The sequence below is a fragment of the Triplophysa rosa genome, linkage group LG4 (assembly GCF_024868665.1).
Source record: "Triplophysa rosa linkage group LG4, Trosa_1v2, whole genome shotgun sequence".
Classification (NCBI taxonomy): domain Eukaryota; kingdom Metazoa; phylum Chordata; class Actinopteri; order Cypriniformes; family Nemacheilidae; genus Triplophysa; species Triplophysa rosa.
In genome coordinates this window covers 5783568-5798630 of record NC_079893.1, presented here as the reverse complement: position 1 = coordinate 5798630, position 15063 = coordinate 5783568, and the positions used below count along the sequence as shown (strand labels likewise).

Sequence of the window (15063 nt, the reverse complement as noted above, 5' to 3'; positions counted from 1 at the left end):
TTTTTCTCCTCCCTGTTCCCCCCGACGTTCCCGTTACCCTGCGAACTGCTCCGTTCCTGTTTGAAGGCACTTATCATCTCGTGTGATACGGCCTTGAGCAAGACATTTGATTGCGTGATTCTCCCGATAATGCCCACGCTCGTGTATAAACACGGCATATAATCAGACTCTCCGGAAAGCTTTATCACTATGCGCTCTGACAGAATAAAACCACGTCGAATCAGCATAAGGTGCCCGTCCCGCTTTACTGGAGCAACCCCGGATTCTGATTGATCATTGAACATTTCCCATTCCGTTACCTCTGCTCCACGGGCCTACAAACCACCACGTTCACCGGCGATATGAATATGACAAGAAGTAGCTCTCTCATGTCTCACCTGGGTGAGCGATTCAACTCTCCCGGGGATTCTCCAAATGAAAGAAACCGGTCTCATATCTCCACAATGTTTTGTGTCAGCAAAGAAAAGCGACGTGAACTTTCCTTTTTGCGGCGTAGACTCATTTCGTCACGCTGTGAAGGAAACGGCAGATAACTTCCTGAAAAATGAAGAGGGAAAGAGGAAAAATTGTCTTGCGGTTTCATTTCTTTATGTTCCCGCGGCGGCCATTTCGCCTTTGTTTGAGCACCTAACCAGTCGTCTTCAGAATTAGCTTTAATCTTGAATACAGAACAAAGGCGTCAGCTGTAAAATGTAGCGCATTCTTCACACATTTTTTCAAAATCGCCTAACGCGAGTGAATGCATTCAGAGCCTTTCCGTCTGTAGGCGTGATAAAGTTCATGAGCCTTTTGTTTGATCCTGACAGCTCCGTTAATTATGCAAATCAACGACGGCAAATGTAATTTAACATGCACTATGATCATTTGAAGCATGACCCAGTCAGTTAGCTGTTTGCGTTATAAATGTAAATTATGCAGTTTGAATATATATTGCCACTTTTTTGTGCTCCGAGTACTTCCAGCAAGCACAACATAACATTTTGCAAACCAAATTTGCATAATTGTTTTAAAGTTTGCTTTTATGAGAATGCTTAAAGAGAATAACAACATTAATACAATGGAGCCTAATGTAACAGATTTTTAACTGATTTTAAGTTGCTTCCAATGGGAGTGGAAAAGTTTTTTGTTGAGTGCTTACAAAGCAAATTATTGTTGTTATATGACTTAGGCAGTATACGCGGATTTGTGGCTTATAAGCAAATAATATTTAATGAGGCTGACATGAGAGTCAGATAAACATATTACCAGTATTGAGTCATGTTAGTTTGTGTTTTTATATATTTGCCCTAAATCATGTTCAATTATTTCTTGCATTTAGGTATATTGTGCTCATCATATTGTCTTAATTTATTTATTGTATAAGTTGGTAATTTTTTACTTTGATTAAGAATACAGTGAGAGCATATTTCACAAATGAAAGAATTGCAACTTGTATTTACCTTTTCCATTAAGTACTACATTACAGCCATACTTTACATAACCACAAACAAAAAACTAGAACAAAATGGCTTATTGTGGGTGACCAAATGCTTGGAAAAGCCAATAATGTGCTCTTGCAAAAGGTTGTTGTAACACAGACATGTTTTGAAAACAAAGCAATAAAGGAAAGTCAGAGACGCAGTTTTGGAGAAACCATTTTACTTGCAATTAGGAAAGAGGAAGTTTAAAGCTTTAGGCTTGAGAAATTGTCTTTATCTTTATTAGAGAACAGCTTCTAACTTTAAGTACATCATGAATTCAGGTTTCATTAGAAGGTGCTAATGGTTTCTTTAGAGAATGCTGTTAAAGTTTGTGGTCTTTCACAATTTTGTGTGTTCCCTATTGAGTAATAGTGTCATTTAGGTTGTTACTTATTTGGGTATAGTTATTTTATTTTTTATATGATTTTATATATCATTTTTATAAATAAAACGCAACCACAAAAACTCAGGGTATTAAAGGGACAGGTTACCCAAAAATGAAAATTCTGTCATGAATTAATCACCCTCAAGTTGTTCCAAGCCTGTATAAATTTATTTTTTCATCTGAACACAAAGAAAGATATTTGGAAGAATGTTAGCAACTGACAGTTCTGGGGCACCATTGACTACCATAAAATAAAAAATAAATTGTATTATTTTGTTCTGTTGAACACAAAAGAAGATATTTAGAGGAATTTAAGAAGCAAACAGTTCTGGGGCACCTTTGACTAGCATTTTATTGTTTTCTACTATGGTAGTCAATGGTGCCCCAGAACTGTCAGTTGCTAACATTCCTCCTAATATCATTCTTTGTGTTCGTTCAACTGAACAAAGAAATTTAGTCAGGTTTTGAACAACTAGAGGGTGAGTAATTCATGACATTGACGTTTTTGGATGAACTGTCCCTTTAAAGCTTCAATAGTGACTTTTGGTTCAAAATAAACTAAATAAAATAATATCGGTTATTGAGCAAGTACATAAAATGGTTATGATTTTGCATGAAATGTCATCTGACTTCTAACCACTTAAAGGTGCTGTCTATAATAATATACTGTATTAAATCAAAACAATACCTTAGCATGTTTTCTAAATGTCTACGAACATATTAAGTTCATATATTGGTTTGGCCAAAAAAAAAAATGCTGTAGCCAGTTATACTACTCTGAAATGTGTGTTCCGTGCCACAATGTCTGTTTTTGATTTGGTTCATGTGACCCCGCCCACTGACTATTTACCCGCCAGTGTATTTCGACAGCTCGGTTGCCAGTTGGCGACAATCACAGCATATTTCAGCAAACAAACGATCTGGGTCAGAGATTCCATCCTTTCCGGTACTATTACGTTGCAAGTATGGTTGTTCTGATACCGATACTAGTATCGGAAATGCCACCGATACCACATACAATTCTGGTATCAGTATTGGCGAGTGCTTGAATCCATGTACCAATCCGATACCATTTTCTTAAACGGGACCTACAGTAGATATGCCCGCTCATATGAAGTAAACAAAATAAAACCGGTTTAGGAGTAATTTAGTTTGACCCTTATGAGGTGGATGATCTATGTTTTTTCATGGTTTGCCTCTTTTTGAATCCTGTTTGTTTTTATAATAATAGAAGCATATTCTTTTTTTCAGGAAACCTGAGGATTTATCCAGGGAAGTGATACAGATTCAGCAGCGAGAACTAACCCTGAAACAGCAGAACTACACACTCAACAGCAGGTAACACACACACACACACACACACACATACACGGTAAAAGACACGGACCACTGACTTTGGTCGTGAATCCTGGGCCACTTAACACCACTCACTTGATTTAGGAAAGTTGCCCATAGCTAAACCTAAAACTTTTACACCGCAATTCCAAAGTTATTTCTTTTATATTAACAGTTTGATTGGAGGTACGAGCCGAATCGATGCCTGATGAAATATTTGATATAGTCGAGCCGCGCTGTCATTGTGCAGTTTGTACGATTTGACATCCCCTGAAAAAATCGAGACGGACAGTCTCGATTGAACCTTCACTTACGAGCGACAGCTTTGCTCCAGAGCGTATGATCTGTCCCTCGTCCGACGGATCGGGACTGTCTCTCTCACACGCCAGTCTCTGGGACGGTGTCTGTTTTTGTTCTTAAAAATGTCATTATTTGACAAGCTTTCTAATGTGGTTCTCTTTTCATCTCGTTCCGTACTTCCAAAAGCAGTAATGGGCTCTTTTCTTGAGTTTCTTTGGCCAATATTAGCCATCTCTTTGATGCTCTTTCTGTCTTTCTCTGGTCTATCCTCCACTCTAATTGTCAGATGGTAATTGGTCGACGGGAGCTGGTGTGTGACGGCGCTGCACCACTCATCACTTGAGCAGTCGAGTCAAACGAAACTCTGACAATATCACATCTCGCTAATGAGCTGAGTATTGAGATCGGGCTAATTATGAACTATGATGTCGTCTAAAACAGCTTCGCAAAGTAATGAGTCTGCTCAAGTTCTGTCTGGATGAAGTTTGGGCTGTCTTGTCCTTTCCAGCACTATCGATGTGAGATCTAAGGCAGATTGCTTTGAGAGTAATCTAGTGGATTTAGGAAGTCTGGGATTTTAAACAGAACTGATTTTCATTTCTTTAAAAAAACATTTATTTACATTTGGCAGAAACACTGCAAAACATTTAAAACATTTTTTTTATCTATATGTTTGTTCGTTGGAATGGAAACGCTGACGTTGTTTATTGCTATTGCCAAACTTCAACCAATTGTTTACATTTATTTGGCAGCCTTTTGAATGTCATCGGTGTAGAGCAATGGGGTGACTGCAGAAACAGATTTTAGACCGTGGACCGTAAAAAAGATGGACATCGAGTCCTCATTCACTTCAACTGTAGAAAAACGAAGCCAAAATGTCTGAGATATGGTGAGGATGATGTCATTTGGAACCAGAGTCTGCTGTAGTGAGCGCGAGGTGAAGCTGCGGTATCAAGGTCCCGCCCATATTCCCGATGACTCAATCGTAAACAAAGAAATCATGTTACCACGCCCCTTTTTGTAGCATCTTATAACTAACTAAGAAACCAAATTAATACAAAAAAACTATACACTAACAAAAACTAACTGAAATGACAGAAACCATGTTGGCTAAAGTATATTTGAAGTGCATTTGGATTTGTGATTCGGATTTGTCTAATTCATGTTTAAATGTACATTTCTTCATCTATATGTTTATATGTTACTTTATTGAATATACTCCTTCAGCGTGGAGAACGCCTGGGCCAACTAAATCAATTACCCTATTCGCTAACAAATAGAGGCAATTTACATAATAAGTCTCGGTATGTGCCGGGGTCAGACTGATAGGAGATAGGAGAGTATGGTTTTGTGATTAGATTGTGCATTATTGTCTTATTGACCCTGCACGGCAGGATATGATGATTTTCATTAAAGCTTAAATTGGGCTGAATAGTTAGCATCTGGAGGAGATGAGAGGAGTTAATCAATTTAGCTAGGAGGACACACACACATTCGCCCGCCCTCCACCCACAAACAAATTTCCCTTGTCAACTACCTCCAGAAAGCCCAATTACTTCCACACGTACACAGCCTTAATACTCGCTCACACTTTAATCCATCAGATACAAGAAGACACACACATCCTTTTCCAGCACATTTGATGGAATTGAACTCGTGCTGTGGGTAATTTCTCTCTCTCTGTAAGGTCAAGTGGAAAAGCGCTTTCCCAGTCAGAGCTGATCTGTATCAAACATCTCTCACCCTTTATCTCAAGCAGACACGTTCACACAAGAATAAACAGTGGCATTTGCACGCTCACTCATGACAATATGTTTGCGGTTTTCAAATTAGTACCTCTGGCATATGGTGTTATGTCGTAATGTCTATTGAAAATCTAGTGAGCTACATTGCTGCCCATTGCTTAATAGGCAGTTGACTTCTAAGGCAGCACCCAGCTTTCATAAAAGTTATAAAGTGACCAATTTTGAACACCAGTGCCACCAAATGTGTAAAAATGCCTAGCTCTCGGAATTATTGAGACGAATATATTTTTATTTATGGGTAACTGTTTTGAAAGAAATTGACGTCCTAATCTCATTTCTCCTGCCATCTAGGATTTGTTATTCTTCAGATCATTAAGATAATTTAAGGGACAGTTCACCCCAAAATAAAAATTCTGTCATCATTTACTCACCCCCGAGTTGTTGTCTTGTAACCAAACAGTTCTCGGCATTGACTACCGTAGTAGGAAAAGTGACAGTGGTAGTCAAAAGTTCCCCAGAACTGTTTGCTTTCCTACATTCTTGAAAATTACTTCTTTAACAGAACAAAGAAATTTCCCAAAAAATCTTACTATGGTAGTCAATGGTGGCCAAGAGCTCTTTGGTTACAAGCATTCTTCCAAATATCTTTCTCTGTGTTCTTCAGAACAAAGAAGTGTATACAGATTTGGAACAACTCGAGGATGAGTAAATGAAGACAGAATTTTCTTTTTCGGGTGAAGTATCCCTTTAGGATCAATAACATCAAGATTTTGTATTCTGCACATCACTAATACAATTACAATGAATATAGGATTTACGTTAGAGATTTTTAGTCCCATACAGTCAGATCTACTTTGCATTGTGTTTGAAACGAAATACAGACGAAAACGTTACGTTAATTCTAAACTTGCGTGAGGCAGTAGGCTACTACTGTCACCCAAATGGATGTAGCTAACCTAAATGTGGTGTATTAAGTGTTTATATTTACTCTGAAATTTGTAGTAATGACAATTTTATAGAGCGAGTAACTTCGGGCAGAGTTTTGGTCGGCCGTGATCCTTCTTTGTGATAAGTAAACTTTTAAATATTAGCGTTGAATACAACAAACACCGTACAGCTGTTGCTTTATGACTTCATTGCTGAAAACATCTTTCCTTCACTGCAAATGCTGCTCTCTCTCTGAAGGCTGAAGGTGCGCTCATCACATCATAGGGGCGCAAAGCATATCTTGCCAGCTTGCATGCTAATATATCAATAAGTATTATATTCTGCCTTAAAACACTACTTCCTGTAATAATACTTTCTGTAATTCGTACATTAATGATTTGGACAATATCGTGTCTAGTATCTGTATTGGTATAGTTGTGATGTGGACTCTGCTGTTCTCCTTTATTTAGAATGCTTTTTAAAAGTTATAACTTAGTTATCGTTTATCATTATAGTGTGAACGTCCATTAAAGCTGGGTGTATTACTATTACAATAATTAAAAAGTTATTTTTTCATATTAATCGCCAAAGCTCTGCTACGGCAGGTTTGTCAGACTGGTTTGTTTGTCGGACAAAATGGCGGTCAGTCACGGGGCACATAATATCGGCATTATGATTGGTCAGATCGCCTGTCAATCAAACTGCATGCGAAGGGTCGATTGTTTATTGCGCGCTCTCTTTTCCCAAAATGGCTTTACAACAAAGAAGGTGTTTTCGGACCTTGTTGCTGCTGAGAAACCGACAGCTGCTTTTATGTTGTATGAAAATGACCTTCCAAGATAACGAAGATGCGTTTCTTTGTGTTCTCCCTGGGGGTGCTCCATCGTAATCTTGTTTATCTATATGTCTCTCAGCATTCGCTCAGTCGAGAAGGCCCGTGCCGAACTGCTACCCGAGATTTCTCAACTGCGTGCCAAAGCTCAAGAGGAGCAGAAGAAACGAGAGAACCAGGACTCGCTGGTCCGTCGGCTGCAGAAAAGAGTCTTACTGCTCACCAAGGTGTGTTTGACATATGATAAAACCCATACAGCTACACACAGGCTGTTTATTGTAGAAAATAAAATGTTCTCAGTGTTTTAAAATAGAGTTTTTTCACTGTGTAAACACACTGCAATGCTGCGCTAGAGCTTTTATTTTAAATGATTGAGGAAGATTGTTTTCGCTGCCTTTGTTTTGTGCCGTGCCATGTGCACAGTTGAGGGTTCTAGCCTTTCAAAGTGTACTCTGTTGACTGCCAGGTAGTTCTGTGCAATTAATCGAAAATGAATCGCAATCGTCAATTTTGGTCTTCCACAATAACAAAAACAAAATAATCGGGGTAAAACGATTATTGTGCCGCATTCCATTTAGCAAGAATTTACAGGTTAAAAGCCAAGTTTTTTTATTTATCCGTGTTGTTTCAAAAGTTAGTGAGTAATCGTGTTGAATAATCGGGATCTCAATATTGGCCAAAATAACCGTGATTATGATTTTTGTCATAATCGAGTAGCCCTACTGCCACGCCATACGGATGCATTCAGTGCATGCAGACGGTGACTAGCATTTATCAGAGAGAGGTTGAGAAATATTATGTAAAACTACTGAACGTTTTTGGTGCATAAAACATTGACTGGTTTTCTAAGTGGACTTCAGAGAAAATCAGAGCTTGTTTTTTTTTTCACGCTTCGATGACTTGTATACAGGGGTTTATAACCTGGGAAAGACGTCGAACATTTTGATGCTATCTTACCTAAATAAACATTTTATGGCAAGCAACTTCAAGCTACTCAGTTCAATATATTTGTAAAGTGATTTTATTGTTTTTAAATAAATTTGCCAACAAGTAGTACAGTCATAGTCATGAAGTTGTTATAAAATAAAGTAATATAAAAAGACAGATTTATAGTAATAAGTAGCAAACATTTATTCAAGAACTGACATCGTGCACTTTGGGGAACGCCCCGATGACAGGCAAAAGAAGCATATCTGCCATTGTCCCCATGTTAAAAGTGTGTGATTTATATCGTTTAGCTTAAACAACAAATAGTTGAGAACAGAACCCACAAATGTTCCGGAATAGGCATTTGCACATTATTTTAAGTCATGCCAATTCACAAATACAAACCATTTTAAAGCATCAAGTACTCCGTCCTCTCAAAAGACCATCTTCAGTCAGTGCACTGAGGCAATGCACGCGCACACGGGACACAGTCGCCTGCTCGCAACAAGGGTCAGATTGAGTTATTTTTATTAACTTATTACACATAAATGTTCAGATACACACGTTATAATGCCTATCTTGGCGAGTATACACGTAAGCACAGTCGGTTGTCTTCAGTGAGTAAACGTGAACAGCATCTGTAATAATCCCCCAAACAATGGCACAACAAAACCGCAAGATTCTTTGTCAAATATGTTGATTTTACTGCGTGTTTGGGCGATGTCACGCTGCACATGTGCGGCGGATCTTCAGACAGTCCTAAAGAAAGAGGAAAGGTTTACATTCCGCTTAAAAGATCACAGGTCCGAGGATAAACGGTTTCATTGTAAAGAGCGACTGCATCAAGTGCAGCGCATTCTTTCTGACGAGTATTGTAACTTTCTGTCCTTACTGTTTACCATGGTGTTACTATAGTAAACGTGTAGGAACCAAGATTTCTTTAGGAAGATTTTAGGAAAACAAACATTTGTTCATATTTTTCTTTGTTGTCAAGGTTTGGAACAACTTAGGTGAACTCTCCCTTTGATGCATTATTTAACAACAAATTATAATAAAGAAACTCATTTTGTTTATTTGCCTGTTTCTTTATTTCTTAAATATTTTTTTACTTTCTTTCATTTGGTCTGTGCTCAAAATTTAAATAGACAGTTCGCCTAATATTAATGAAAGTAATTAATTTGTTATCAGATGTTTTGACAATCACAATACACTTCTAATTCAAGGTTTTTGTGTTTTTTAGGCAGCCCTAAATTTCTGGGTTTTATTGAATTAGAGGGACAAACAAATATTTACAGTACATCTATCTTCCCTAAATACACATTTTACGGGAGCTACTTCACTCCGTTCAATGTATTTGTAAAGTGATTTTATTGGTTTTAAATATTCTTTGATCAAATTTGCGAACGAATAGTAAGGTCATACTTATATGAAATTGTAGGAATTAAGTTGAATACAAATAAGACAGATTCATTGTAAGAAGTAGCAAACATTTATTCAAGAACTATGTACAATAACATAAAGTAATATAAAAAGACAGATTGATAGTTATACGTAGCAAACATTTATTCAAGAACTATGCACAATAAACTAAACTAGGCTAATATAAAAGACAGATTGATAGTTATTCGTAGCAAACATTTAATGAAGAACTATGTACAATATAGACAGTATTTATAATCTAGGCTCTGCATGGATGTCACAGGCAGGTCCTCTTCCTCTGTGCTGCGTATGGCAGGGGTTCACCACTAATGTCCACATTTATACGTGGGGCAGATCTGTTTAGGCTTGGTCTGGAGAACATCTCTTTAACTCGGATGAGTCCATCAGGCTGCTCTTCTTCAAGCATGGTGGGGCAGTTCAGAGTTTGCCAGAGGCGTTGCTTCACACGAAGCCCTAACTTTATGCTGTAGGTATGAGGCTTGCCAGAGGATTTCTTTAACATAGAATCCACCACAGCACGAGAAATTCTCTGATGGTCTTCTGTGCTGTTCCCGTGGATTAAAAGAGGTTCCTCAGGGACCAGATGGGCTGGGGTGTGAGTGTTTGTAAATTCTGGGCAAAACTCAGGAATTACTGCTGCGTTTGTGAAGAAGTGGTTCTCTAGCTGTATGGCCTTCAGTTGTTTATGTGACGAGTGAGAACTACCAGACTTGGAGCTGTAGTTGTGCTCCAAGCTGACTGCATGTGCTTTCACTGCAAGGTTGTCAGACAGGTTGGGATCCTTCAGAGGGCTTGAAGGTTTCCTGGTCTTTCTCAGGTTATAGCCTGGACCAGAGAAGCTACCATCTGCACTTCGCTTTAAAAGTGAAGTGACAGATTGAGTACAGATTGATCAAGGAGATTTAGCATTTTTTTAAATGCCTTAATGTTTTTTTTATGTTACCACAAGGTTGGATTAACATACCTTCATGGTGTTGAAAGTGAATTGCTCAGAGAAGAGTAGTGATTGTAGTAGTAGTATAGTAGTATATAGAGTCGTGGTATCTCAGAGAAGAGTAGTGATTGTAGTAGTAGTATAGTAGTATATAGAGTCGTGGTATCTCAGAGAAGATCCTGTGTGCTCTTTCTTCAGGGTGCTTTGGGGGTTTGAGTGTGGTTGCTACCAACGAAACGACTGTTCAGCCAATCACGTGGCTGCTTAGAATTGTCAAATATAAACAAAGTTATTATATAACCTTAAGGTTAATTTAAATGTAAACAGCAAGTGATGTCACCTGAAAGTGAAATAAACAACACGGCTAGGCCAATCACGTGGCTTCTTGGAATTTTTTAAGATAAACTGGGTTATTGTCTCTAATCTTGATGTTCATTTAAATGTATAACTTAATATCACCTGAAAGTGAATTAAAGAATAATGAGTTATAAAATGACTTTTGTATACAACAAATTTTGGATTACGTTTTCTATGAACCCATTAAAAATACATCATAAGGATGTCTGCATTACAATGCATGCATTATGGCTTATTTTACATCCTTTAATGATTAACAAGCTTTCGTAACCACTGGAATTAATACACTGTAATACTAACTGGGGATTTGGATTCAAAGGTGAAGAAATTTTCCCACCAAGTTTTGACAACTCTTGTGTAGCTCTTAAAGTGACAGCGCTGTATAAACCTGCTGCCTTTTTAATATTAACAAAGGACAAAATCGCTCTTGATTGATACATATCTGTAACTTTAATGAGGATTAATCTATATTTAATTTGAAGACTATGCAGTTTTGTTATAAATTTGATTCAATTTTCGTCCCAGAAAACCACTGTAGAACAACCTGAAATACCTTAATAGTATTTTTTATTTCATATGCATGTTTCATCTATTGTATTTATTTATGCTATTGCTCATAACTTGCTTATTTATTCTTATTTTGTCATTTATGATTTACTTTTATGTTCCTGTAGCTCAGTGGTTAGAGCGCTGCGTTAATTGCGCCAAAGGTTTTGGGTTCAATTCCCAGGAAACGCGTATACAGAGAAAATAGAAATGAGCTTGTAATGCACTGTAAGTTGCTTTGGATAAAAGCGTCTGTTAAATGCAAAAAGGTAATGTAAAAAAAAGTCATCATTGCTTTCGGATCTTAAAATTATCTTAACTTAATCATCTTATTTTTTCATTACTTTGCAGTTAAACTGTATCTTTTTTTCTAGGACATTTTTGCCTGAATGCTGAAAGCATTTTGCTACTCCATTGGTCACGCCTCAATGTTGCAATTTCGAGTATTGCATTGCTGCATTCTTCTCTGGCATTTAATATGTTTTGACTTTTGGGTGTATATTAAAGATCTTTTTTAACTCATTCTACCTGTAAAATAAATAGTGCCTAATAATTCTGCACACCTTAATATAAAGTATTTTCCACTTCAAGCCTTTTCTAACCCTTATATATCTCTTATAAATGATTATATACCCAATAAATAGTAATTATTAAGATTGATGGGGTTAGGAATTGGTCAAATATAATGAAAATCAAGGTGCCTAATAATCATGCACGCAGTAATACTTACTAGGGATTTGACAGTGAGGGGATCTTCCCAACAATTTATACATATCTGTTTTGTAATCATTCGTTTATCTACTTCCATGTAACTTTAAGCTGCTGTTTGGTCATGAACGGAGAAGATGCAGACAGACGTTTTTCCACTCACTGAAAGTTAAGGTTTATCCAAAATGACGCTAGTCGCCGTCGCTCTCTGAAGGAAATGTTTGGATGCTACCAACTCAACAAAAAGGGGAATTACAAACTGCCCTCAATCTAATCCGTCATAATGACGGACGGCCTTCAGATTTTTCCATCACTGGAATAAAAATCTGTCAATGACGGAGAATTTTAGGTGAACGCGACCTCAGGTCACATGACCTCTGATGCTCTGTGCTGTCAATCTTCAGCCTGTATCATAGAGCAGACGCACACTTAATAACTTGAGCGTCCGTTGTCTATATTGTCCGTTGAACTGCATTTTATTTTATTTCTGTAAAAATGCAAAAGAAAGTAGTGGCAGTGGGCAAGTATTGAATTGTAATCTGCTTTTAAAGAAGATATCCATAGTTTTCATGTGACATCGTGCACTCTGGGGAACGCCCCGATGACAGGCAGAAGAAGCATATCTGCCATTGTCCCCATGTTAAAAGTGTGTGATTTATATCGTTTAGCTTAAACATAAAAATAGTTGTTGTGCAGTAAAATTCACTAACCTTTGAGGAGACTGGCCTGAGCTGTACATATACAGAACCCACAAATGTTCCGGAATAGGCATTTGCACGTTATTTTAAGTCATGCCAATTCACAAATACAAACCATTTTAAAGCATCAAGTACTCCGTCCTCTCAAAAGACCATCTTCAGTCAGTGCACTGAGGCAATGCACGCACACGGGACACAGTCTGCTCACAACAAGGGTCAGATTGAGTTATTTTTAATAACTTATTACACATAAATGTTCAGATACACACGTTATAATGCCTATCTTGGCGAGTATACACGTAAGCACAGTGGGTTGTCTTCAGTGAGTAAACGTGAACAGCATCTGTAATAATCCCCCAAACAATGGCACAACAAAACCGCAAGATTCTTTGTCAAATATGTTGATTTTACTGCGTGTTTGGGCGATGTCACGCTGCACATGTGCGGCGGATCTTCAGACAGTCCTAAAGAAAGAGGAAAGGTTTACACTCCGCTTAAAAGATCACAGGTCCGAGGATAAACGGTTTCATTGTAAAGAGCGACTGCATCAAGTGCAGCGCATTCTTTCTGACGAGTATTGTAACTTTCTGTCCTTACTGTTTACCATGGTGTTACTATAGTAAACGTGTAGGAACCAAGATTTGACAGGCTTGTAAAAAATCTGTCATAATCATTTTTTACCCGTCACTTGTGTGCAAGGTGATGTTACGTGCACATTAGCATGTTTGTGACTCATGCTATGTAACGCATTGCTTCTGAACTACTGTTTTATAATGAATACCCAATAAAGCGAAGTCGTTTACATATTTAATGTTTCTGTTGTCAGACATAAAATACTAATTACAGACAAATGTTTAAACATGTCCAGTCAGTAACAATGACAGGTGCTTGTAACGCTGTTTTGTAATCATTCGTTTATTCACTTCCATAGTAACTTTAAGCTGCTGTTGGTCATGAACGGAGAAGAGCAGAAGACGTTTTTTCCACTCACTGAAAGTTAGGTTTATCCAAAATGACGCTAGTCGCCGTCGCTCTCTGAAGGAAATGTTTGGATGCTACCAACTCAAAAAGGGGAATTACAAACTGCCCTCAATTAATCCGTATAATGACGGACGGCCTTCAGATTTTTCTCATCACTGGAATAAAAACAATGACCGGAGAATTTTGGTGATACGCGACCTCATGGTCACATTGACCTTGATGCTCTGTGCTGTCTCTTCAGCCTGTATCATAGAGCAGACGCACACTTAATAACTTGAGCGTCGTTGTCTATATTGTCCGTTGAACTGCATTTTATTTTATTTCTGTAAAAATGCAAAAGAAAGTAGTGGCAGTGGGCAAGTATTGAATTGTAATCTGCTTTTAAAGAAGATATCCATAGTTTTCATGTGACATCGTGCACTTTGGGGAACGCCCGATGAAGGCAAAAGAAGCATTCATGCCATTGTCCCAGTGTTTATATGTCAAAATTACTGTTTTTAAACATTAAAATAATATACACTTTTCTTTCATAGTTCTTCAACAGGTATGCAAACAATGACATAATTTCTCACTTTTTCTCCTCAACACGTACAATCAAACACAACAGGTAAATATCCACAAAAGTATTCAGCTAATCAACAAACAATGCTCAAAATATCAAAATCAATTGCACTGGCAATAAACCCTTAAATACACTGCTTAACAATGACAATTTGTCCCTCCTCCTCGTCAATTCCCTGCCTTCTTCATCACAGTTACTTTATACATTGCATGCCACATACATAACCGAATTTAGCTATAGCTGCTGAACAANCTTTAGGAAGATTTTAGGAAAACAAACATTTGTTCATATTTTTCTTTGTTGTCAAGGTTTGGAACAACTTGGGTGAACTCTCCCTTTGATGCATTTATTAAACAACAAATTATTAATAAAGAAACTCATTTTGTTTATTTGCCTGTTTCTTATTTTCTTAATTTTTCTCTCACCCTTCCTTCATTTGGCTCTTCCTCTGTGCTGCGTATGGCAGGGGTTCACCACTAATGTCCACACTTTATACGTGGGGCAGATCTGTTTAGCTTGGTCTGGAGAACATCTCTTTAACTCGGATGAGTCCATCAGGCTGCTCTTCTTCAAGCATGGTGGGGCAGTTTAGAGTTCTCCAGAGGCGTTGCTTCACACGGAGCCCAAACTTTAGGCTGTAGGTATGAGGCTTGCCAGAGGATTTCTTTAACATAGAATCCACCACAGCACCAGACATTCTTTGATGGTCTTCTGTGCTGTTCCCGTGGATTAAAAGAGGTTCCTCAGGGCTGGTGTGCACCAGATGGGCTGGGGTGTGAGGCTTTGGAAGCTCTGGGCAAAACTCAGGAATTACAGCTGCGTTTTTAAGGAAGCGGTTCTCTAGCTTTATGCCCTTTAGATGTTTCTGTGTTGAGTGAGAGCTACCAGACTTGGAGCTGTAGTTGTGCTCCAAGCGGACTGCATGT

The 15063-nt window shown here is 38.0% G+C and overlaps 1 protein-coding gene across 2 annotated transcripts in view; it reads left to right on the top strand.

Moving 5' to 3' along the window:
• The window catches only part of mad1l1 (mitotic arrest deficient 1 like 1), an 81579-nt gene that overhangs the window by 12310 nt on the left and 54206 nt on the right, over positions 1-15063 (top strand). For both annotated transcript variants that reach the window (XM_057332466.1, XM_057332469.1), the window contains exons 10-11: positions 3097-3183; positions 7067-7211. In XM_057332466.1, coding sequence (XP_057188449.1) covers positions 3097-3183; positions 7067-7211 — 232 coding nt within the window. The remainder of the gene's footprint in view (positions 1-3096; positions 3184-7066; positions 7212-15063) is intronic.